This window comes from Nothobranchius furzeri, chromosome 16 (genome assembly GCF_043380555.1).
Source record: "Nothobranchius furzeri strain GRZ-AD chromosome 16, NfurGRZ-RIMD1, whole genome shotgun sequence".
NCBI classification, from domain to species: Eukaryota; Metazoa; Chordata; class Actinopteri; order Cyprinodontiformes; family Nothobranchiidae; genus Nothobranchius; species Nothobranchius furzeri.
The window spans coordinates 34,480,479-34,504,026 of NC_091756.1; the positions used below are offsets into that span (position 1 = coordinate 34,480,479).

General features: G+C 40.7%; 2 protein-coding genes across 2 annotated transcripts; one reads left to right on the forward strand and one right to left on the reverse strand.

The window, feature by feature from the left end:
* The first annotated feature begins 6,355 nt into the window (after window positions 1-6,355).
* Window positions 6,356-10,474, forward strand: aldoab (aldolase a, fructose-bisphosphate, b). The gene is made up of 7 exons (XM_015963276.3): window positions 6,356-6,479; window positions 7,809-7,927; window positions 8,511-8,777; window positions 8,864-9,024; window positions 9,454-9,712; window positions 9,792-9,991; window positions 10,073-10,474. The coding sequence occupies exons 2-7, from the start codon at window positions 7,816-7,818 to the stop codon at window positions 10,163-10,165; spliced, it is 1,092 nt and encodes a 363-aa protein (XP_015818762.1). The 5' UTR covers window positions 6,356-6,479; window positions 7,809-7,815; the 3' UTR covers window positions 10,166-10,474.
* A 4,305-nt stretch (window positions 10,475-14,779) lies between these two features.
* On the reverse strand, window positions 14,780-22,742 carry zgc:123217 (chymotrypsin-like protease CTRL-1). The gene is made up of 6 exons (XM_015963275.3): window positions 22,592-22,742; window positions 20,637-20,651; window positions 19,221-19,383; window positions 15,683-15,951; window positions 15,445-15,590; window positions 14,780-15,270 (listed from the first exon to the last, which is right to left on the reverse strand). The coding sequence occupies exons 1-6, from the start codon at window positions 22,644-22,646 to the stop codon at window positions 14,959-14,961; spliced, it is 960 nt and encodes a 319-aa protein (XP_015818761.3). The 5' UTR covers window positions 22,647-22,742; the 3' UTR covers window positions 14,780-14,958.
* Between the last annotated feature and the right edge of the window lie 806 nt (window positions 22,743-23,548).

Below are 23,548 nucleotides of genomic sequence, written 5' to 3' on the forward strand. Positions count from 1 at the left end.
TTAGACATATCCTCCCCAGCCTCTAAAACCAAAAACAATGATAGACCATAGAAAGTAGGAACATCATGCTTTTTCCTCGTTCTGCTTTTTAAATGAAACCACAGTATCCCGTTTATAGACAGATTCTGAAATTCTGTGTCTGAGAAATGGTGTCACGTGCACTGCAGATTGTGTTTAAAATTCATCATCAAATCATATTTGCCTCACAATAATAATAATGCAACGTTTATCTTAAAAAGGAATCCACTCTGTTCCATCCATAGGACCCATCCAGTGACGTCAATGCTACTATTTATGTCTCCAATGTGGTGCAGTGTCAGGAGAGCTACTTGATTGTGTTGTTAATCTTTCCTCAGTATGGAGCTACTATGCTGCTGACAATGTTCTAAATACACTATATGGAAAAAATAGTATGTGAGGCATAAATACAATGAATTGTTTAACAGTTTTTTTTTTTGGAAAGACGTTTACAGTTTGCCATCAAAGAGCTACAGTCAATCACCCTGGATCATGTAAACTTAGAAATGTTCCCCAGCTTTGGAAACCTAAACATTTACTCAATTTATTACCTATGGCATTATATGAAAATCAGCTGAAATTACACGGCTTATCAGCTGATACAAGAATAGTTAAACTCCATCAAAGTTTACGTAAAACGTACCACGACAAATTCAATCTTTTCTTTGGACAAAGTGAGTTTTGAATCAAACCCAGGCTAGCTAAGGACCTGCAAGTGTTTTTAATGTTGAATCAATGTTGAAAAGAGTTGGTAGATGTTCATAATTTACATGACTTTAAAGGTGCAATGTGTACAATTGAAGTAAGAAGGACATCCTGTGGCCAAATTTGGGTGCTGCAGTCCATTTTTCCTAACAACATGTCACTTTCTCATTCCCGTTCCGTGAGTTTCATGCCGGTTGCCAGTTATGTATCAGCACCAGAAGATTCTAGATGCTTGGGCGCCATAAAGGGGTGGAAGGTTAGGACGATTCTAATGGGCCATTCCCATCTGTACCGGGTCGGCCCGGGCCGGGTAGCCCCAGTCGGCCCCAGCCTGGCCCGGTTGATTCCACACATCCTTGTCTTAAGCCCATGTGGGCTGATTCTACCCACCAATCAGAGGCTTGCTCTCATGGAAGGTGTGAATTTGCTGTCAGCAGTGGGTGTGTTGGCCCTGTTCGGCCTGAAGCAGACCCAGGCCACCCAGATATGTAAACAACCTATGCTACCCGGCCCGGGCCGACCCGGTACAGATGGGAATGGCCCATAAGGGTCCAGGCTGTTGAAGGACCCAGAAGGCCAGACCCCTGTTTTTTTTTTTCTTTTACTTTTTTCTTTCTCTTTTTAATTAATGCATTAAATCAATTAATCAATTTCCCTCTGGGATTAATAAAGTATTTTGAATTTGAATTTAATTGAATTGAAATGTGCTAGGGCCCTCATGCGCTCAATGTGTGTTTAGCCTATTCATGTTCATGAATATACTGCAGTAAAACTGCAGCTGGGTGTGAGTGTGGTCTGAACGGGTGCCAACTATTGGAAAATTATTTCATAACTTTTTAATATATATATACTATTTCGTTTTTGGAACAGTGAACTTAGTTCAATTTTTTTTAAATTATGAACTACAAAACATACTAGTTCATTTTAAAATGAACTCAGCGGTTTAAAGGCGCTTTATAAATAAAGCTTTGATTGATTGATTGATAAAATGTACGAACTCAACTTTGAACTAGTTCATTTTTTAAATGAACTTGCCCAACACCGATTATTTGGTCAAGAGCTATAGAAACCTTGTATGAGCACACTAAGCATTCAACATGGTTATAAAATCAAATACATAACATGGTGTCGAACATGTAGCATCCAGAAATGGTCAGTTTTTCATCTATATATTTGACCTACATCATCGGCAAGAACAGGTCAAACTATCTGCGGGATTCTGCTATTTTATCAGCTGAAGTCCAGGCCTCTGCAGCTTTGCACACAGGATAACATATTGTCATCAAATTGTTCCCGTTTCAAGGCCTTAAGCTTTCCTCTTGTCGCTTCTACGGGATTCCTCCTGCCTCTGAATAAAAGTGAACATTTTCAGCTCATATGAGTTACTTATTCATACAATGAATGGAGAAGGGATTAAATGAAATGTTTTGATTAATTTGTACCTAAGTTAATAAGATTGAAATGAAAATTGTCCTGCAATGATCCATTTGTCTGATAATCAGTCTACGTGACAAGCTAATCAGCCATCCTCTCATACACATGTGCATATCTCCATATGACGCAAGTTAAAGTAATTGCATGCACATAGATATCCTTTTATCCACAAATTAGAGCATCTGCTATCCGAAAGAAAGCGTGATGTCCTGAGGGTTGTTTGTTAACACCTCTTAACATGGCAGGTCCTGATTGGCCATGCAATCATAATATGAGAATTATTAAAACAGAACTCACTTCCTGAGTGATTCAGTTCAAGCTCAGCTCAAGCTCAGTTCAGTTCAAGTACACCTTCAGAGTGGCCAATCATGAAGGGACTTTGAACCATCGAAGCTTTCGACAAGCCAAAAGCTGCCTGCAGTGACACAGTAACTTGCTCCTTCAGCTATTCAGAAATAGCTGTTCTAGATGCAAATTATTTCCTCTATCGTTGTGACCCGGAGGCATCCTAGGAGTGACTTGGTTGCATCAAGGTTTTCCTACGAGCCACGTGCATTGGGGTCAACGACTCCTTGACATCTCGGATCCAAACAGGGTCTCCAGGAACGGGTACGTAGGCACGACATGAATTGCGTCTGATGCCGTTTTGATAAATCAGTTCTTTAGATTATAGCAACCACAAATTCTTACACCCAGAATTCATACTTTCTTTCAGATACAAAGGTTCTGGTAAACATCACACACCATTCCATCATCATACATCACAATCCATCTACTTATATTCATCCATCACATAAATTGTTTATAGCTTGTCTTGCATATAATTAGTCTAGAAAATAAAGTTTATTTTTGATTATATCCTTGACTGTCTGAATTAATACGAAGTGGACCATGATCACTGAAAAAGCAAAGAATCCTAATTCTTCTGATTTAACATTCAAAGATCAATCAGGTTGATATCCTATATTTATATAGAATATACCATCTTGTTGGTCATAGGTAAAGGTAGTATATTAAGCTTAAAAGCAACAAATTATTCCTCTACAAACATATGATAAATTCCATAACCATGAAAGCAGCAAAGTACACAAGGAGTGCTACTTCAAATGGAAAACTTTGCAACAGTTTGTAATGGCAGGTGTCCCTGGAGAAATAAGCTCATGCAAACAGAAATAGACTAAAATCAAGCTATTCTGAAGAAGACACTAGATGTAACCTTGTTCTTGGATTCTCAAAATGTACCCTTTAGGGGTAAAAACAAAAGACATCCATTAGGGCCGGCTCTGGGTGATTTGGTGCCTAATTGACAGTAACATCTTAAAGAGACAATTTTAGATGTGTATGTTCGGATTATTTAATATTCTCAATGCTAAATCAATGCTGCACTCGTGCCAAAAACAAGTGTCTGGTGTGGATTTAAATAAATTAATTTTGCATATCGATATATGTGATAAGCCATTTAATTTGAAAAAGTCCATTTCTACTGCTGATTACAAATAGCCTAACAAGTAACTTACTCACCTGGTTCTAGATGGTGAGATTGTAGCTCAGTAAATGTGCTGCTGCTGCGGGATGCCTGGATGAAGACGCTGCAGCGTAAACAAGAAAGAGACGGCGTAAGATGTCATGCTGTGTTTAGGCAGTGCGGTAGGCAGTTGTCACTCCCCGCCGGGCCCGGCGGCAGCTGGGGAGTCCCCGCCACGGCGCCCGCCCGATGTGTCGGACAAAGTTGAAATGTTGCTACACCCACACCTAACGTTCTTCTGGTATGAAAATATTAAATTCATATTGTATGTGTACTTCAAACTTGAATTGAAGTTCATAAAAGGCTGCAATCATACTCAAACAAAAACGGTAAAATAAATCTTACATTCTTCTTCATCACAGTGAGACTCAATAGGTGTAGAAGACAGTCTCGCCCCCGTGGTGTCAACAGGTGCCTGTCGACAGGCTGCAGATACTGTCTCACTGCATCTGGACATGACGATTCAATAGTAAAATTAATTGGTTAAAGTTACGAGATACTGTATTGTGTATGTAAACAGCTAGCGAGGGTCCGTCCATGGACCGTGCGTGGCAGGAGAGGCAGTTAGCTACAATGGTAAAGCAAAAAGTTCCTTTGCCAAATTTATAAAGTCTACATACCTCTGCTTTGGGCCCATTTATTTTTTTCTTCCTCCTTCCTTCGCTTTGGGAATGCTGATCCCGATGGCTTAGGTGTTCTTTTCATCATAAAAGACATCAAAAGTTTAAATGCGACAACAGGATGTCCTTCTACAGTGCTACCCACGCACATGATCTACGGCACCCTTAACGGTCAAATGCATCGGAGCGGTGGCCCAAGCGGGAGCTCGTCATGCAGCCAGAGTTTTTCCTCTCCACTGTCGCTAAATGCTTGTTTAGTATGAGGATTGCTGTAAAGTCACTGACACTAGTCAGTGACTTGATGCAATTTACTGGGTTCCTTATATAGGAAACTTTTTTCTGATTGGCTTAATGAACTGACCTTTATTGGAATGTTTACTATGTGAAGTGCCTTGAGATGACTCTTGTCGTGGTTTGGCGCTATATAAATAAATTGAACTGAATAAAACACAAATAAAAAAAACACACAGATAGAATTACAGTTTAGAGCAAAAGGAGAAGGAGAAGACAAAGTTACAGAGCAGGTTACAGTGGAGATGACGCAGCATAGGAAACTACTAAAACAACTATATGTTTAGAAAAGTTTAGAAAAATAACAAAGTATAAATTGAGAGGTGTTTGAACTGGTGTCTCACTTCAAACATCTGGGAATCAGACTGAACTCAAATCGAACCTTCAAAAATCTCATTAAAAAGGTTGTAAATACTATAAGATTCTATCTAAGATTCTAAATAGTTTTTGTTGTACTTGTAGAAGTAGGTCAGCTGCCTTTAAACTCATGAACACTGTTTGAAAGGCCTTCAATAAACATGAACCCTTCTAATGACACAACCACAATCATTAACTGTTGTTTAAGACAGACTTTTTGAACTAGACTAGAGACCTGTGTAGACATCTGTCTGCATACAAAGCAGACTGTGATCTGTGTCAATAAACTCTCCCTTTACTGTGATCTTCTACTGAATCCAGCCCTAACACTATTTTGGACTGAGGAGAAGCCAGGATGACCCAAAAATGATTCTAATACAGCCTGACCACATACATCCCTAAAACAAATGTCAATTTAAAAAAAACATAACATAAAAGAAAATATAAAAATAAAACACATTAGCTGATACATTTGTCTATCAAGACTGTCTCAGCTCAAAACAGAAAAAGGAACAGTCTGCAAGTGCGCTTTGATCACATCTTTTGGCTGACACCCAATTTTCTTTCTGCCATAACACCATGACAGCTCTACATTTTGACTCATCCAAACCCACAACATCCTCTCATGTCGCTGCTCATCAGTGATAAAGTTTACTCTTTTCTCAGCATAGCCTAACCCCCAGTGCTCCAGCCACTCCCTCGTCTTCTCACCCATGTGACTGGTCTGAACACAAAGCAGTTTGAAAACGTCCATGTGTGCGTGTGCAAACTATGCAGCGCATGCTGGTAAAACTCCTTCCTGCCAAGCAAAGATCACCATTAAAGGTCAGGGAAAGGTCAAAGATCAGAGCACTGAGATGCTGCGTCTGACTTGGATTTCTAAGGGCAGGTTTGCAATGTTGTCACATGCTCCAGAAGCCCTCTATGGAGGAGTGTGTGTGCTATCAGTGCATACTAGATGTAACCTAAAGTCAGCTTCCCACACATAACCTTTAAAATAGTACATTTGATGAAATACCTGTCTTGCACAATGAAGCAAATTTTAAAATAAATCCTGCTAAACAGGATATGAAACCCAAGTCTTTCATAAAATCGAGGAAACATTGCAGATTTTATTAGTTTTGTTTAATGAGAATAGAGGAAGCAGCAGCTTGAATATTATTGTTTTCCTGTTCTGTGTAATAGCTGCAGTCCACCTTTCTATTGATGTGTAACATACTTTATACTGTAGTGCAGATTGTCCTTCGTCTTACACGACCTGTCCCACTTTGTCTCATTCCGCCATTCACCGAAACACTCTTTGCCCTTTCTGTCGCTGCTCACCAACACGCTACTCCAGCTCAGGGCGCTGCTGAATGTCACAAGCCTTCTCTAGTTGCGTCCTGATCTTTTTATAGCTGTGCAGCTGAAATGTGAAGGGTCACAATGGGAGGATAAATATAAGGGCCAGCACTCTGGAGAGGTGTCGCAGACGAAGGTCGGATCTTCTGCCTCCTTCTCTTCTCCCAGCTTGTCTCCAGACCTAAAAGGTAAAAGAGATGACCGTTCAACTAGCTACGACAAGAAATAATGCTCCATTTTAAACCTTGTCAATTCCTAACTTTGAATGTTTTTTTCACTTAAAGCATACTGTGCATGAGACCATGTATGTAAAACTATTACAATAATAGTTCTTCTCAACTAATCCATTTTAAACCACTTTATCTGGTCAGGAAGCCGTCTGCGTGTCACACATGACCTCATTCTAACCACTGCACATTTTTACTACACTCAAACGCCACTTTTAAATTGCATTTACAAATCAACCTCAGTTTAAAAAAAACACTTACATTCAAACTTATCTGATCAACCGGTAAACAGCACCCTTCTCTGGCGTGCATCAGAGGCTGCTGCGAAAACACCCAAGTTTCCACGGTCAGTGCAGCATTCGGGACTCACATGTTTGTGTGAATTTCTCAGACATGTTTGCACAGTAATACTCCATTAAGAGTAACATGGCTACTGAGAAAGTGTTTTTTTTTTCACACTCAGGATAGTTGCCTTGTGCAATGTACAGGGGCACAGAACAAATTTAGTCCTGACTTTTCATAGTGTGAGCACAGACAAGGGGAGTGTGTCCTGTGGAGGAAGAGGGTAGTGAGTGTAAAGTGACAGGGTTAGACTGAAAGGTTATAAAATAGAACGGGGCACCCACATGCTTGTCAGGTGTGGTCATTTTATTGATGGTGGAATATTGCAGAAAGCCAAAATATTGCAGAAAGCAAAAATGATTCTAATACTGCCTGACCACATACATCCCTAAAACAAATGCCAATAAACAAACATAACATAAAAGAAAATATAAAAATAAAACACATTAGCTGATATATTTGTCTATAAAGACTGTCTCAGCTCAAGACAGAAAAAGGAACAGTCTGCAAGTGCGCTTTGATCACATCTTTTGTCTGACACCCAATTTTCTTTCTGCCATAACACCGTGACAGCTCTGCATTTTGACTCATCCAAACCTACTGCATCCTCTCATGTTGTAGTAATGACGTCATCTGGACCTCTGCTACAGTTACAGATAGACCATCTACAAACACACAATTAGAGCCTTGGTTGTTCTCGTTCTTCACTAGGACATAGACACACAGGAAAACCACACATCTGTCTCACTGCTGTGTTCCTGCATCGCTGTCCTCCTTTCATCTTTAACTTTCTCACACTGGTTTGTCATACAGAAGAAAACCAAGACCTCTGATTATAAAACATTGCAGCTTTGCAATTTCGCTGAACTTTTACCCCTTGTGTCTGTCAATGTTGAGACCTGTCGCTGACTTTACTGACAGGATTTGTCTGGTCCTTTTTCTGTCCAGAGTCAAGATGCCTCACGCATACCCCTTCCTCTCCCCTGAACAGAAGAAGGAGCTCAGTGATATTGCTCAGAGGATTGTCGCTCCTGGCAAGGGAATCCTTGCTGCAGATGAGTCCACTGGTAAGAAGGTCATTGAAGATTGTTATTACTACTCAGTATGTACGAGCATAAAGTATCAACAGGGTATGTTATTCACCACAGAGTTACACAAGCCAAAATAGATACTAAAAACACTTTTCTAGGTTTGTCTTGCTGGTTTCCCAGAGACTGTTTTACATCACCGAAAACACCAAAACCACCTAGCAGCTGAGATGGTCCTGTCTTGATTAAATTCAAATCAACTCAAGTTTATTTATATAGCGCCAAATCCCGACAAGAGTCGTCTCAAGGCACTTCACACAGTAAACATTCCAACACAGGTCAGTTCATTAAGCCAATCAGAAAAAATAATCCTATATAAGGAACCCAGCTAACTGCATCAACCTTCAACACTTTTTACAAGTCAGTCTGCCAAAAAAATCTGATTATAGGATGGTATGTTAAAAAGTACCCTAAGACCAAATGTTACAGGCCAGGCAGCTAAAATCAAAAAAGGACAATGCTGAACTGTCAAGTAAAACTTATTGAATTTGCCTTTGGTGCAGGACAGTAGAGAAGAGAGAGAAAGGCATAGTTGTTGTATGATTGATATGATAATCCACAGGCAGTGTAGCCAAACGCTTCCAGAGCATCAATGCTGAAAACACAGAGGAGAACAGGAGGCTGTACCGCCAGCTCCTCTTCACTGCTGAGGACCGTGTTGTGCCTTGCATCGGCGGCGTCATTCTCTTCCATGAGACCATGTACCAAAAGACAGATGATGGCAAAGTCTTCCCACAATACCTCAAGGAAAGAGGCATGGTGGTTGGCATCAAGGTTGACAAGGGTGTCGTCCCCCTGGCTGGAACAAATGGCGAGACAACCACCCAAGGTCAACAAACATACGATCATGACACAGCCTGAATATTTCAGCAATGTTTTCTCTGGCTATTTTCTCATATCAATCCTCCTCAACAGGGCTTGATGGGTTGTATGAGCGCTGCGCACAGTACAAGAAGGATGGCGCCGACTTTGCCAAGTGGCGTTGTGTTCTGAAGATCACCCCCACCACGCCCTCACGGCTGGCCATCATTGAGAATGCCAATGTCTTGGCTCGCTATGCTAGCATTTGCCAGATGGTGAGACACCACAGATAGATGCTTAGATGAGCATGAACCCTTAAAACTTTTACTAAGTTAAAACTGAGAAATGCCACTTAAAATTATTACTTGGATTTTCTGTACCAGGAAGCAGCTGATTTTTTTTATTTTTTTTTTTGAAGAATGACATAGTCACTATATCATCCCACCCACCTCCTTCCTGCGTGCTGGGCATGTATGATAAGCGTTTTATTCTAAGGAAGCAAAACCACATGCAAGTTCTGCAGGGAAACATTTTTGTGACAGTTTTACTCTTAACAGGATTTGACTTGAAGAGTTCAGATCCATGAACCCTTAGTTATGGTTTACGAAGAAATGGCAATGCTTTCACCATAGCAAAGGAATGCCAAGAAAAATGTATGGTATACTGCCCCTAATAGAGTCCTTTTGACCTGTTTTACCCCTCAGCATGGCATTGTCCCCATTGTTGAGCCTGAGATCCTCCCTGATGGCGATCATGACCTGAAGCGCTGTCAGTACGTCACTGAGAAGGTTCTGGCAGCTGTCTACAAGGCCCTGTCTGACCACCACGTCTACCTGGAGGGCACCCTGCTCAAACCCAACATGGTCACCCCCGGACACTCCTGCTCTCATAAGTACAGCAACCAGGAGATCGCCATGGCAACTGTTACTGCCCTGCGTCGCACTGTGCCCCCTGCCGTTCCCGGTAAACAAGATGTACAGCTTGTAAACAGACGGATTTATAAAGTCTCATTTACATGTCTCCCTTGTATTCTCCTGTACAGGAATCACTTTCCTGTCAGGTGGCCAGAGTGAGGAGGAGGCCACAGTCAACCTGAATGCAATGAACCAGTGCCCTTTGCACAGGCCCTGGGCTCTGACCTTCTCATATGGCCGTGCCCTGCAGGCCTCTGCCCTGAAAGCCTGGGGGGGCAAGAAGGAGAATGGAAAAGCATGCCAGGATGAGTTCGTCAAGAGAGCTCTGGTATGTGTGAATACCTAGCTTCCAAATGGATCCTCAGCTTCATTAAAGATTCATTATTGTTGTTATTTTCTCCTTCTGCAGGCCAACAGCCAGGCCTGCCAGGGGAAGTATGTTTCTTCTGGAGACAGCGCTGCTGGTGGAGAGTCACTGTTTGTGGCTAACCATGCTTACTGAGTACAGATAGCCTTGCCACCTTCCATTCACCATCTCTGCAACACTAAAGAAAAATACCAGTGCTAATGTAAAATCCCTTGCCCACAGATAACATCATAATTAACAGCTTTAACAACACCATGGCAGAAAGCAAAAGAGAAGGAAGAAAAACCATCAGAATTTATGGTGAAAATATCTGCCTCCATTCCCTTACCTTTACTTTTTAAACACCTTTGATTCCCAATTTGTTTTTATGCAACTTTTCTTTCTTTGTCTGCCTTCAACAAGTGCAGAATGTAACTGGAGCAAAACATAAAGTTTATTTCCAAAGCTGCTGTTTCATGTTTTTTTGGGCTGTGCTACATGTCTGTTCTTCACTACATTCTTCAGAATGCACAACAAGAAGAAAACGCACAAACTTGTGCAGAATCAACAATGATGAGCATTTCCTGTATTGTAGTCAGGTGAGAGACATGTGTGTCATTTCAAACACAAAAGAACATTTTACTTGAAACTAAACTCAATTTTTTTCAAACATTATAAAGAATTCTGTGTTTTGGTGAAAATGGAGACATGTGTGTGTAAAATGGTCAGTTTTGTAAAAAGCACCACATTTGGTTCACAATTTGAATTCTTAAGGAAATTGCTTCACTTCTGCAAAAAAAAATAGATGTGTGAAAAGACAGATCATGCTTAAAACTTGCTTCTGTCTTCACCAAATAAGGTTTAGATTTATAATAAATTCAGATGAAACCAGTCAGAGAAAAGTGGAACAGCAATAATGAGTCACAGCGTTCAAAACTCAGCAGGAGGGCTGACTAAATCTGAGACAACAAATGTGAGCCGTAACAAATGCTTCATCCATTTTAGTCACAGCAGCCATTTGGTGGAATGTGACCCACACTTTGTCACCATCTAAACATGGCAGCAGGTTGTGGTTAATAATAGCCTCAGGCTGTTTGTGGTACATCCAGGGCTGAAAAACTCACGCTCTTCCTTACTGCTGATAACATCTTACAAATAACATATTGTTTATCATTATTTGGACCAAAAAGTGTCAACATTTGTACAAACAACAAAATGGCATCATCTCAGACTTCTGTACTAGTCGATAGCAGAAAATGCCCAATAGTTCACTGATATTATTATTCACGTTGAAAACGTTCAACAATAAACGCTGATTTCAAACCACAGGAATATTGTAGTAATACTTATAGATGCAGGGTTATAGATGCCGGGAGCTGCCTAACTTGTGCAAGAGGCGATGGACTCCCTGGACAAGTTGCCAGTCCACCTCAGGAATACACAGACATTAACCAGAGTTAAAACCATTCACACACCAACTCACATAGAGTAGGGCTGGGCGATATGGCCTAAAATCAATATCACGATATGTTGAGAATTTCATCTTGATAACGATAAATGGGCGATAACTACAGATATGCACAGAAACAAAAGTTGTCCACTAGATGGGGCTGTCACATGTATTACGTTGAGTCACATTTTTACGTGACTCAAGGTGGTACAGCTTCTTAAAGCAACATGAATGTTGCCAACCTACACACATCTTTTCATTTGTTTATTATCTAATTTATTGACATGGGAAAATTTATCCCGATAAGTGTGAGAAGTTTTGATAACGATAAATTTTCGATTTATTGCCCAGCCTTTACATACAGTAAAGCCTAATTTATACTTCTCCGTCTGCGCAACGCAACTCCATTATCTGTCCTTGTGAGCCTGCTGGAGAGCCCTCGCAAGGACGGACGGAGTCAAGCTCTCTTTTCTAAACATCCGTCTGTCGAGATGGAGAACGTAAGCTTGTGATTGGTCAGGATGCCGCTGTCGTCTACACAACGCCGCCATTGCGCCCTCAAAAACATAAAGAGAGCTGAGGATATCTCGCAGCTTGAAGATCACCTCCTGGAAAAAACTCTTAAAAATGTTTGATTCCCCCGTGACTAAAGGAGTGAAAAGATGCACAGAAAGCGTTTTATTCGTTGATGGAAATGATGGGAAATGTAGGTTTAGAGGTGGCGAGCGCATGAAGAGGTGGAGGAGGATGAGGGAGTAATTTGTCTGTGTTAAAAAGTATCTTAAATACAAAAAAAACACAATATGAACACATTATCTTGAACCGTATTCATGACAGGATACCTCAGAACAGCGCTGCGCCCTCTGTTGTCCTGCCGGGGATGTGCTTTGCAACACTCCCCAGGAGATGGAGAAGTCTGCTTGAAAACGTTTCTGTCCATGCGTGCATGACTATACCCAGTGGAGCTGATGGAGAAGTATAAATTATCAGATAAATATATTATAAATATATTATATATAATATATTATAAATAATCTATCTTATTTCATTTTTGAAATTTTCTGTAAAACATCCTAGTTTATTTTTATAGGATTAATCAGGTTACACTTTATGTGACTGTGGCAACACTGCTAAAATTAGCCAGACTTTTAGTTGAGACACTGGGGCTAATTCAGAGTTGTGTAAATTGGGATTTCACATTTAAATATTGTATTCAGAGCCACAGATCTAGGAGTTCTCTGTCTAAAACAGGCCTGAGAAACTTCCTTCTCTCAAAGCTGACACTTCCTGACCATGCATTCAATCTGAGATGCACAGAACCCTCATTTCACATTGAAGATGCACAAATCAGAATCATTTGGATAAATAAACGTTAAATAACTAAAATAAAAATAAAATAAATATATTTTGCTAGTATTTCCAGATCTGTCCAGTTTTCCTCATGTTGTTTTTTTTCATAGTTATTTTTGGCATATTTTACCGATATTGGGAGATAAGACTAAATAGGTTTTCCGCTGTTTATGTATTTGCCCATTTTAATAAAAACTAATGGGTGCACAAACGATTGGATTTGTAGGCTTGCAGAAATCTAAATGGCAAAAAAGTGTGAGTGTCCTGTCACTGTGACCCGACTGATCATGCGCCCTGGCTACTTGACTAAGGGGATGTCCCTTTGACTGACTGGTTAGCGCGCGTGACTCTCACCCGGGAGTCTGGGGATCGAATCCCGCCTGGGCCCTCGTTTCTCCACCATGCCACATTTGGCGTTCCATGCAGTACTGTCAAGTAGGTCCATGGATTTGAAGTTTGTGGCACCCTGCGTGGGAGCATAGGGACGTGCTTGTGGAAAGAGGGGGAAAGATGTGACAGTGTGAGCGTCCTGTCACAGTATCCCGATTGATCATGCACCCTGGCTACTTGGCCAAGGGGATGTCACTTTGGCTGCCTTGTTAGTGTGTGCGACTCTCACCCAGGAGTCTGGGGATTGAATCCCACCCGGTGTCATGGTCCGTGGTGAGCTGCCTGCCTGTAACCTGGTTTTTCTACTGAGCTTGTTTCCACAGGTGGGCGTGTCTGAGAGCTCCCAGCTGAAGCTGATCTCATCATCAAGGCCAGGGGATTTAAGTGACTCTTCACCACGCCGGATGATTTACTCAGTTTGGGTTCCTCTTAAAGTCCTCAGCCTCTCCAGAACAAACCCGGATCACAACCTACTTGCCACACTTCTCCATCCTCTGACCGCCCGCTCTCAGCCGCTCACCTACCACATCCATTTCAGCTCCTACACCTCTGGACAAACCAACCACCTTTCTTGGATATCCTCAGCTCACCCGGACCCGACAACCCTCCCGGTGCATTTAGTGCTGCCAAGAAACAGTAAGACCAGTCTCCAGTTAAATTCCATCTGTTTCCATTAGTTATTCACTCTGTCTCCCTCCTTAGAAACCTCCGCCTGGATTCCTGCTGCCAGTCCTGCATCTCGTCGAGTCCCGAACCTCCGTTGCTCGTTATTTCCAAAAATAAAACCTTTGACTTACCATCCTGCTCTCCGTGTGTGATTCTGCATGTCGTGGGTCAAGAAACTGCCTCCCGTCATGACACCCGGGCCCTCATTTCTCCACCTTGCCCACACTATGCTTCTGAAGAGTTGTTTATTACAGACATATCATCATTAGAAAGTCAGAATACTTCCACTAGATTGGATATCTAGGAGTTTAATTATCTTGGTATATTTTTGGTGATGTTAGGATTAAATTTAAAAAGGACCAATGAATCAGGGCTTGGTCTAGAGTAACGAGGGTTTGGATTCAGGTTCATGGCGAAGAAAGAGCTGAGCTGAAAATCCTATAATTTACTTGATCATTTATTTTACAAACCGTACCTGGGTTTTCCACTGGGTGCATTACCGGTGCTTAACTTTATAGACACATTTCCTCAGTGGGCTCCACGGTGCATCCCTTCTCAGTGTTTCATACCAAATCGGCAATGAACACATTCCAGACAGTTGGTCCCGCAAGGTCATGAAATCACCATAGAATTGCAACATCACACGTGATTTTGGCAGTTTACCAATAACAAGCAAGGACAGGGATAGCAGCATGTATACAAAAGGTCTGTTGCAGTTTAATTTAAAATTTCTTTTTTACCTCTGCCATTGTTTCATATGTAATGTTATTGATTAAACAATTAGAAATCTGAAGAAGTCTTTTATTTTGAAAGTTGCCAAATTGTTTACCGCTGCTCCCATGTTTGACCTTCTGTCTGGCCCGATCCAAAATGCTGAGCTTGATGTGTTCGGAAGCGAGGCACATAAAAAATAGAGCTAAAGCGTAAACGGATACATAGATAAATTAATAGATATGTAGAGCAACAATGTGACACTGCTTCTGGGACAAGACAAGTTGCTTCAAGGCCAGTGGAAACACACCCATCCACTTGAAATACGTTGTGAAGAATGATTAAAGTGCATTGTTTATTTTTTATTTTTTTTTAAACTGATCTATTGAAGTAAAACTTGATACACGACCACCGTCATTAATGTGACCAGTGAAAGCTCAGCTGAAAACCTGACTGAACTTCCTGTTGTGGTTTCACACACAAAGCTGCTGTCTTGGTCCGTTCCAGTAGAAGTGACTGTCACAAAGTTAACTGTGGTGCCTGCTACTTGACTTGTGATCCACGTCTGAAACTCTGAGACCCGGGCATAGACTTCAGGGAAACCAGACAGGGCACAAGGTATCCCAAAGCTTGTGATGCCGGCCTGGATCCAAGATGAGCCTTGTTTACATTGCAGAGGTCCTCCAGAGTCTCCCTAAAACATTCAGAGATGCAAAATGGTTATAATTAACAAACGGTGAGATGCACACTCAGGAATTTCATGTAAAAGTACTCAGAAAAACAAATCTATGTATTTTGTTTCCTGCCAATCATTACCCATATTCATATTGTGTGTATATCAACAAGCAAACACCTAAAGCCTTTTAACCTGACATGATCCTTTGTTCTGCTGTCCTGCACAGATCATTTGGCTAGTGATGGTTGCATCTGTTGAGATGTAGTTGCAGCTGCACTGCTTGTTTCCAATGACAGGAACCTGAACCTGCTGCAGAGGCTGGGTAACTGGCAAATTCTCTGTCAAAAACCGAGTAAAATGTGTTTTTTTCTTTGTGTTTCACAGATTATAAATGTGACTTTTACAACCAAAAGCCTGCAGAGATCCTCACCGGTCTTATTAAGTTTTCCCCAGCCGGTAGCCCAGCATAGGGTGGAGTTGAAGAACTGGCTGGAGCTGCTGGCGAGGCAGATAGGTCTGATGTAGTCAGTGAAAGTGACAGAGGTGCCGAGCTTCATCAAGGCGAGGTCGTTGTTGTACAGTGTGTTGTTGTAGTTGGGATGGACGATGATCTGGGACACACTACGTGAAACCTCATTGACATTTGGGCCAGCTTGAGTCTCTCTTCCAAGGTATAAAGTCCACACACTCAGTGTCCTCCTGTATAAGAAGAATACTTTGTTTTTAATGTTTGTTTTATTTTTACTCGTCAGTTTTTGACCTTTTTGGTTTACACCAGCAGCTTAATGATGCTGGTACACCAGCTGGCCAAAGTAAAATCTTTTCTATTCAGAAACTTTGCTGAACTTTTATTTAATGACTTTGTTGATTACAAGTCTTGTTTTTGGTACCATGATCTATTTAATCCTTTTTTAAATTGAGAAAGTGGGTAAAACAAACCAAGAAGAACAAAACCTAATAGTTCTCTTAATTTTAATTATATCGGATGGAAACTACTAGAGTTATAGTCAATATGGCTCCAGCATGGCCAAAATCTATTAATAAATTATAAATGATTCTTATATTCATAGAAATCATCATATTGTTCTAGGTACTTTTCAAAATAGTGCTGAGTAACCATAACCACTAAATGAACATTATACTCTTAAAAGTACTGGTCACTGTCAATGAATCTCATACACATGTAGTCTATCAGATGCTGTTTTGCAAATTTTCAAAAGGTGATTGTCCTTAAAGTTTTTCCAATAATTTTAAAAACATTTTTTAATTTTATGAGGAAAGCTGGTTTTTAAATGGTTAGAGGTTGCTAAATCAAGTTCTGCACAAAGTTGTGATTTAGAAAGAGAAAAGTTGGTGAGTTGTGTGCCGTGGTGTTTTACTAGTCCAAAAATAACTTGGACTAGTAAAAGTAGATTAATTCTTTTTTTAATTAGCTCAAAGGTGCAATAAGTAAGAATTTTACAGTGAAATAATCACAAAATAGTCTAATGTCTCAGTCATGTTGGAAGGAAGATTACACTGAAACAGATTTTCTTCTCAGCTGGCTGGGGGGCCTGCCAGTTTTTCTCCTTTAAAAAAGGCTGAAGAGGGAAGCAGCCTTTGTTTATAATCTTTCCCACCTCCCTACTTTCTGGTTCCAGGGTCAATCATATTTGAGCCCACGGGGTTGCCAAGTCTTCACCAGCAAACATTGCTTCATCAGCATTTGTAATTTAACACCAGCCAGCAAATAGCAGCTGTGCTGTGAACAGCCTGGAACACCATTAAAATGTGTGGCTCAAAAGTTATTTAATCTAGCTCTAAGAGGCCACTACATCCTTTTTGTTTTACTCCACCATAAAAGAAGACTTGAGCCATACAATGAGCTAACACTGCTAACAGTGAATTAAAATAGTATATCATTTCTATTAAAGCCTTTAAAAAATCAGCTTAGAAGTGAAAAAAGCAACAAAAAAAAAAACGGATTGGAATTTTTTACGTTTATTACTGAACAGGAACTTCAAAATTACCGGGCAAACAATTTACACTTCGAACAGTAATGCAGCTATTCTTAAAAAAGTGTGAACCTTGGTATCTTTTTCAGCAGTTTTTAAGACCATTTATTTTTGTAAACTTTCAGATGTTTTTATTTGATGTGGTAGGCCTTGAAGCAGTTTCTCTCCAGCTGCAGGCCGAGTCCTGCACTCCTCACACTGCCATGGGGTGCTTCTCTTGCACACCGTGCACTGCTATACCAAAAACTTTTGTTTTAGCAAAAATAATTATTTATTACAAAAAGATAAATAATGCTGGGATGAAGCTGAATCTTACAATTAGCAAATAGTTGAGGGTTGTTCAAATAAAAAATAAAAAATAAAGACTGAACAAACAATCATACCCTGGTTCACTGGAGATCTGTCCTTCTTCGTGGTCACTGTCTTCAGATATAAGCCTTCTGGGACATCTATTACATCGTGTTTATTTTCTTTGAGGCATTTCCATAATTTCATGCTGACTTTTTATGCTAATTAGCTTCCCCGTTCCGTTATCCCAACACATTCTCACTCCCAGAACGTCAAAAACAAACGCTTGGTCAGCCACACTCCGCGTCAGACCCTTGACGCCAAAAGTGCCCTTTTTCGTCACTTATGTGCGAAAAGGGGTTTTTCCTTTTTCTGACTGCAGATCCCAATGCAGCGCTCTCGCCATGTATATTTTCGCTCGAGAGATGCTAACTTCCACGCGTGAGTCCCGTTCCATGCGCGATGTGGACCCATGCACGCGGAATATGCGTGCACGGGTTTTGGCACCCATCTGACGCCATAGTCAGCCATTCAAAAGTTATAAAACGGAGCATTTTGGATGACAAACTCAGCACGTCTCTGAATCTGTGTTGTGATTCGTTGCGCTCAAGACAGGGAATCCCGGTGGCTACCGTAATGTATTGTATATGCCAGAAAAGCCCCATTTTTGATCTTTTCAGCACTTTTGGAATTTTAATGATATCTTGAACGGTTCAGGAATTATGGTAATGAGAATTGTGCATGTCCAGTCCTGTCTGCGGCGACAGGTTGGTAATAAGAATATTGTGGCATTAACAGAGGGGTGCCGGCAGTCAGGGCTAGGGGCCCCCCAACACAAGGGGGCCCCAGGCGGCCGCCGACCTATGCCTAATGGTAAAACTGCCACTGTGAACAAGTGCACATTTCAGCTGTTTATGTTATTTTGTCCTCTGTAACAGCACTAGCTAACACTACGTAGCCGCATCTAAAGCTGCATCGCTGTTTTGCTTATAAAATCATCATACTTTGTCCATCATAATACTGAGACTACTGGTGCATTTTCTGAATTTCACTTCCTTCTTTAATAGAAACTAGACATGAAACAAAAACCACTTTGGTGTGCACTAATAACCATGTGGTGGGGTGAAAGCCACACAGACATAGCACTTTCAGAAAGTTGCTATGCAGTTATATCTCACTGGCGAAGCGAAGCTTTACATCAAATTAATAGTTTTAATTGTGTAACATGAGTTTAGCTGCCTACAAGTGTTGGAATAATTCTCACTCTGTAAAAAGTAACCCAAAAACCTGAAGTGAGACATCCTACGTCTGTGCATGTTCCAATTGTTAAAGGCCCAGCAGTTTGTGACCCAAGTGTGCAATGAGGATGAGCTGTAAGAATACAATAAATGTTCCTTATTTGGTCAGAATCAGCTGACACCACCCTCTACATGTAAGCACTTGCTTTCCACTCCAAAAAAGGATGTGTGCTCAAACAAGATGAGGTCTTTGTTTTGTTGGTGTGTTTCACTGAAAAAACATTTCAATGATTATTTCTGATTTTAATTGATCACTCTGAGATTTTCATGCAGGCTGAACATGAAAATAGTCTCCTACACCTATCTCCTGCATTAGCTTCTGATAGAAAACAGATCTCAGATTATATTTTTTAGGGCAAGCAAAGATCACCAGCTACGCGGATCTTACGTCAGAATGCAGTGGGCTGCTGTCAACACCCACTGGTCATTGATGAGCGTCCCTCCACAGATGTGACTTGTTGAGTAGTGTATGCTGACCTGCCAGGGCCACGACCCAGACGTTGCATTGTCACCTCCGACTATTCTTGTGTTTAGAGGTGCGATTCCACAGTCTGACAAAACAAAGTACACTAAGTATGTGTCCAAGCACTGTCTTCCAGTACGCCTTCATATATTCATCATTCAAATCATGAAGAGTGTCTTGAAAAAGCATCCCTCCAGCTCCCTCAAAGATTTCTTCTGCCTTTACCCTTTTGTAGTACTTTTAGTTTCAGTTCAACAAATAACTTCACACTCAGAAAAAGAGAATTAGAGTAAAAGCAGCATGTTGTTTTCAAATAATGATTTTATATTTTTTATATAATGCCTTTCAAGATAAAAATCACATCTCAAACAAAAAAAACAAAACAGTTTAAACAGTTAAAAATAATCGTAATAAAAGGCTGGGTTTTTTATCCACAATTCTGTCATTAAAATTGCAGCAGTGTTTGAATGTTTCACAGTAAGGAACGTTGCGATAAGCAAATTGTGTGTGTGTGTGTGTGTGTGTGTGTGTGCGTGCGTGCGCGCGCGTGCGTGCGTGCGTGCGTGCGTGTGTGTGTGTGTGTGTGTGTGTGTGTGTGTGTGCGTGCGCGCGCGCGTGTGTGTGTGTGTGTGTGCGTGTGTGTGTGTGTGTGTGTGTGTGTGTGTGTGTGTGTGTGTGTGTGTGTGTGTGTGTGTGTGTGTGTGTGTGTGTGTGTGTGTGTGTGTGGTGCACAGAATGTGAAAAAGGGAGTCAACAGGAAGTTGCTGGAGTGTAGCTACAACACTGTTGATGGGGCTGACAGCAGCTCCATCAGTTCACATAGGGGCCAACTTCATCGCCATCAAAGCCTGATTTGTTAATAAGATTAATTAGCTGTGGCATTTGCTTCATTCATGTGCTCCTTGCTCCTTTCACGTTTGTGAAATAAAAGATGGTTGAAATTTATTGAAATTCATTCAGTCTCTGCTAACATAGTAGAACACAAAACCCAATCTCACGTTGGACAAAAAACATTGTGACAAGTCACAAGTTTTCTGGGAAAATTTTTATTCATGAGACCAAAGGAGAACTTTCTGAAAGTGTGTGTTCCATTCCATCAGGGGTCAAACGGACACTGAATTTCAGAATAACACATTCTTCCAGCAGTCAAACATGGTGGTGGTAGTGTGATAGTCTGTGGCTGATTTGACTCTTGAGGACCTGGAATTTTGCTGATAACATTTTCTTTGTCTGATATGAATTGTGTTTGCTGAACTGAAATATTTAGATGTGATCAAAGCAAAACATTAAAAAAATTGTAAGGAGTGAAATATATTTTTTAATAAATGTAAATGAACTTACCCTGAGTCTTTACCCCTGGAGGAACAAGAGAGGTAAAAGTTACACAATTGGTGGCTGTGCCAAAAATCAACCACAAGGGGGTAGTACAGCTACAGCTTTTTATCTGATGATGTGTTGTTACTTTTTTATTACAAAGCATATTTTCTAACTCATTATTATCATATAAGGTATGATAGATATGTGAATACATTCCCTTTCAGTGGCTGCATGTTTCACTTTTATTATTAGTGATCCAAAAATTCATGATGAGCAGAAAAAATCTGTACATATTTAATTGTGGTTTAACAGTTTTGTTTCTCATCACTAACAACACCATACAGGGAGTGCAGAATTATTAGACAAATGAGTATTTTGTCCACATCATCCTCTTCATGCATGTTGTCTTACTCCAGGCTGTATAGGCTCGAAAGCCTACTACCAATTAAGCATATTAGGTGATGTGCATCTCTGTAATGAGAAGGGGTGTGGTCTAATGACATCAACACCCTATATCAGGTGTGCATAATTATTAGGCAACTTCCTTTCCTTTGACAAAATGGGTCAAAAGAAGGATTTGACAGGCTCAGAAAGGTCAAAAATAGTGAGATATCTTGCAGAGGGATGCAGCAGTCTTAAAATTGCAAAGCTTCTGAAGCGTGATCATCGAACAATCAGGCGTTTCATTCAAAATAGTAAACAGGGTCGCAAGAAGCGTGTGGACAAACCAAGGTGCAAAATAACTGCCCATGAACTGAGAAAAGTCAAGCGTGCAGCTGCCAAGATGCCACTTGCCACCAGTTTGGCCATATTTCAGAGCTGCAACATCACTGGAGTGCCCAAAAGCACAAGGTGTGCAATACTCAGAGACATGGCCAAGGTAAGAAAGGCTGAAAGATGACCACCACTGAACAAGACACACAAGCTGAAACGTCGAGACTGGGCCAAGAAATACCTCAAGACTGATTCTTCTAAGGTTTTATGGACTGATGAAATGAGAGGGAGCCTTGATGGGCCAGATGGATGGGCCCGTGGCTGGATTGGTAAAGGGCAGAGAGCTCCAGTCCGACTCAGACGCCAGCAAGGTGGAGGTGGAGTACTGGTTTGGGCTGGTATCATCAAAGATGAGCTTGTGGGGCCTTTTCAGGTTGAGGATGGAGTCCAGCTCAACTCCCAGTCCTACTGCCAGTTTCTGGAAGACACCTTCTTCAAGCAGAGGTACAGGAAGAAGTCTGCATCCTTCAAGAAAAACATGATTTTCATGCAGGACAATGCTCCATCACACGCATCCAAGTACTCCACAGCATGGCTGGCAAGAAAGGGTATAAAAGAAGAAAAACTAATGACATGGCCTCCTTGTTCACCTGATCTGAACCCCATTGAGAACCAGTGGTCCATCATCAAATGTGAGATTTACAAGGAGGGAAAACAGTACACCTCTCTGAACAGTGTCTGGGAGGCTGTGGTTGCTGCTGCACGCAATGTTGATGGTGAACAGATCAAAACACTGACAGAATCCATGGATGGCAGGCTTTTGAGTGTCCTTGCAAAGAAAGGTGGCTATATTGGTTGCTGATTGGTTTTTGTATTGTTTTTGAATGTCAGAAATGTATATTTGGGAATGTGGAGATGTTATATTGGTTTCACTGGTAAAAATAAATCATTGAAATGGGTATATGTTTGTTTTTTAAGTTGCCTAATAATTATGCACAGTAATAGTCACCTGCTCACACAGATATCCCCCTAAAATAGCTAAAACTAAAAACAAACTAAAAACTACTTCCAAAAACATTCAGCTTTGATATTAATGAGTTGTTTGGGTTCATTGAGAACATGGTTGTTGTTCAATAATAAAATTATTCCTCAAAATATAACTTGCCTCATAATTCTGCACTCCCTGTATGTATATAACCATATACAACTAAACTAAGTGTCAAGAAGTAAGATTTAGTTTGTAGAAGATGAGAATAAGTTCTAACCTTTCCCGGAGAGATGCGAAAATGTGAAGAGTATCCATAGAGTCAGAGCAACCATCCTGTTCACTCTGGAAGCTCTGAGTGATCATAAAGCACTTCATCTGCAGAGAGCACCTGTAGCTGGAGCAGACAGTCGTCCTCAAACCTGTTTCTCTTTCTGCCACAAACATAGGAAGTTCTTAACATCTAGAAATAGACAATGATTGGATGGCATGTTTATGGATATCAACTTTCAGACTTGTGTGACTCCTCGCTCAGCTTTTGTTCATAAATGGGCTTGGCTTTTTTTTTCATACTGAACAGGTTTGTTGCACAACTTGTAAAACGTGTTCACTTGTTCCTGAAAAATCTCTCTTTAATCTTTTAATACAGTTGACTTACACAGACCTATGTTTGTGAAAACAGAAATGTGTTTCAAAAGTGGTGAGAGATTCTTTCATCATCATCATCATCATCATAATTGCCGTCATCATCGCCATCATCATCATCATCATCATCATCATCATCATCCCAGCATGCATGTTAAACCATTAAAACCACAGGAACGTATAAACAGATAAGGCAACTAAAACATAAAATACATAGAAGAGAACAAAACAGAAACAGAAAAACAAATATCTCTATGCGCCATAAGATCTTTGCTCTCTATTTAGGAATGCTAGCAAGCAAAAATTAGTCTTCAAATGACTTCTGAAAACCTGGAAAGAGGAGGACGGTCTCACATTCATTGGAAATGCGTTCCAGAATGACCCGGGATGGCTCGACAACCTCTAGATTTACATTTGGATGTGTTCATCAATTATTGCATGTAGAAAACCCACATTTTGTTTCTCGTGTGTGTTATTTCTTTTACACTCAAGTAACCCAAGCTTGACAAAAACAAACATACATCTCAGACTACTCTGAGTCAAGAACTTGAAACGGTTATCCATGCCTTTATCTCCTCCCGTCTAGATTACT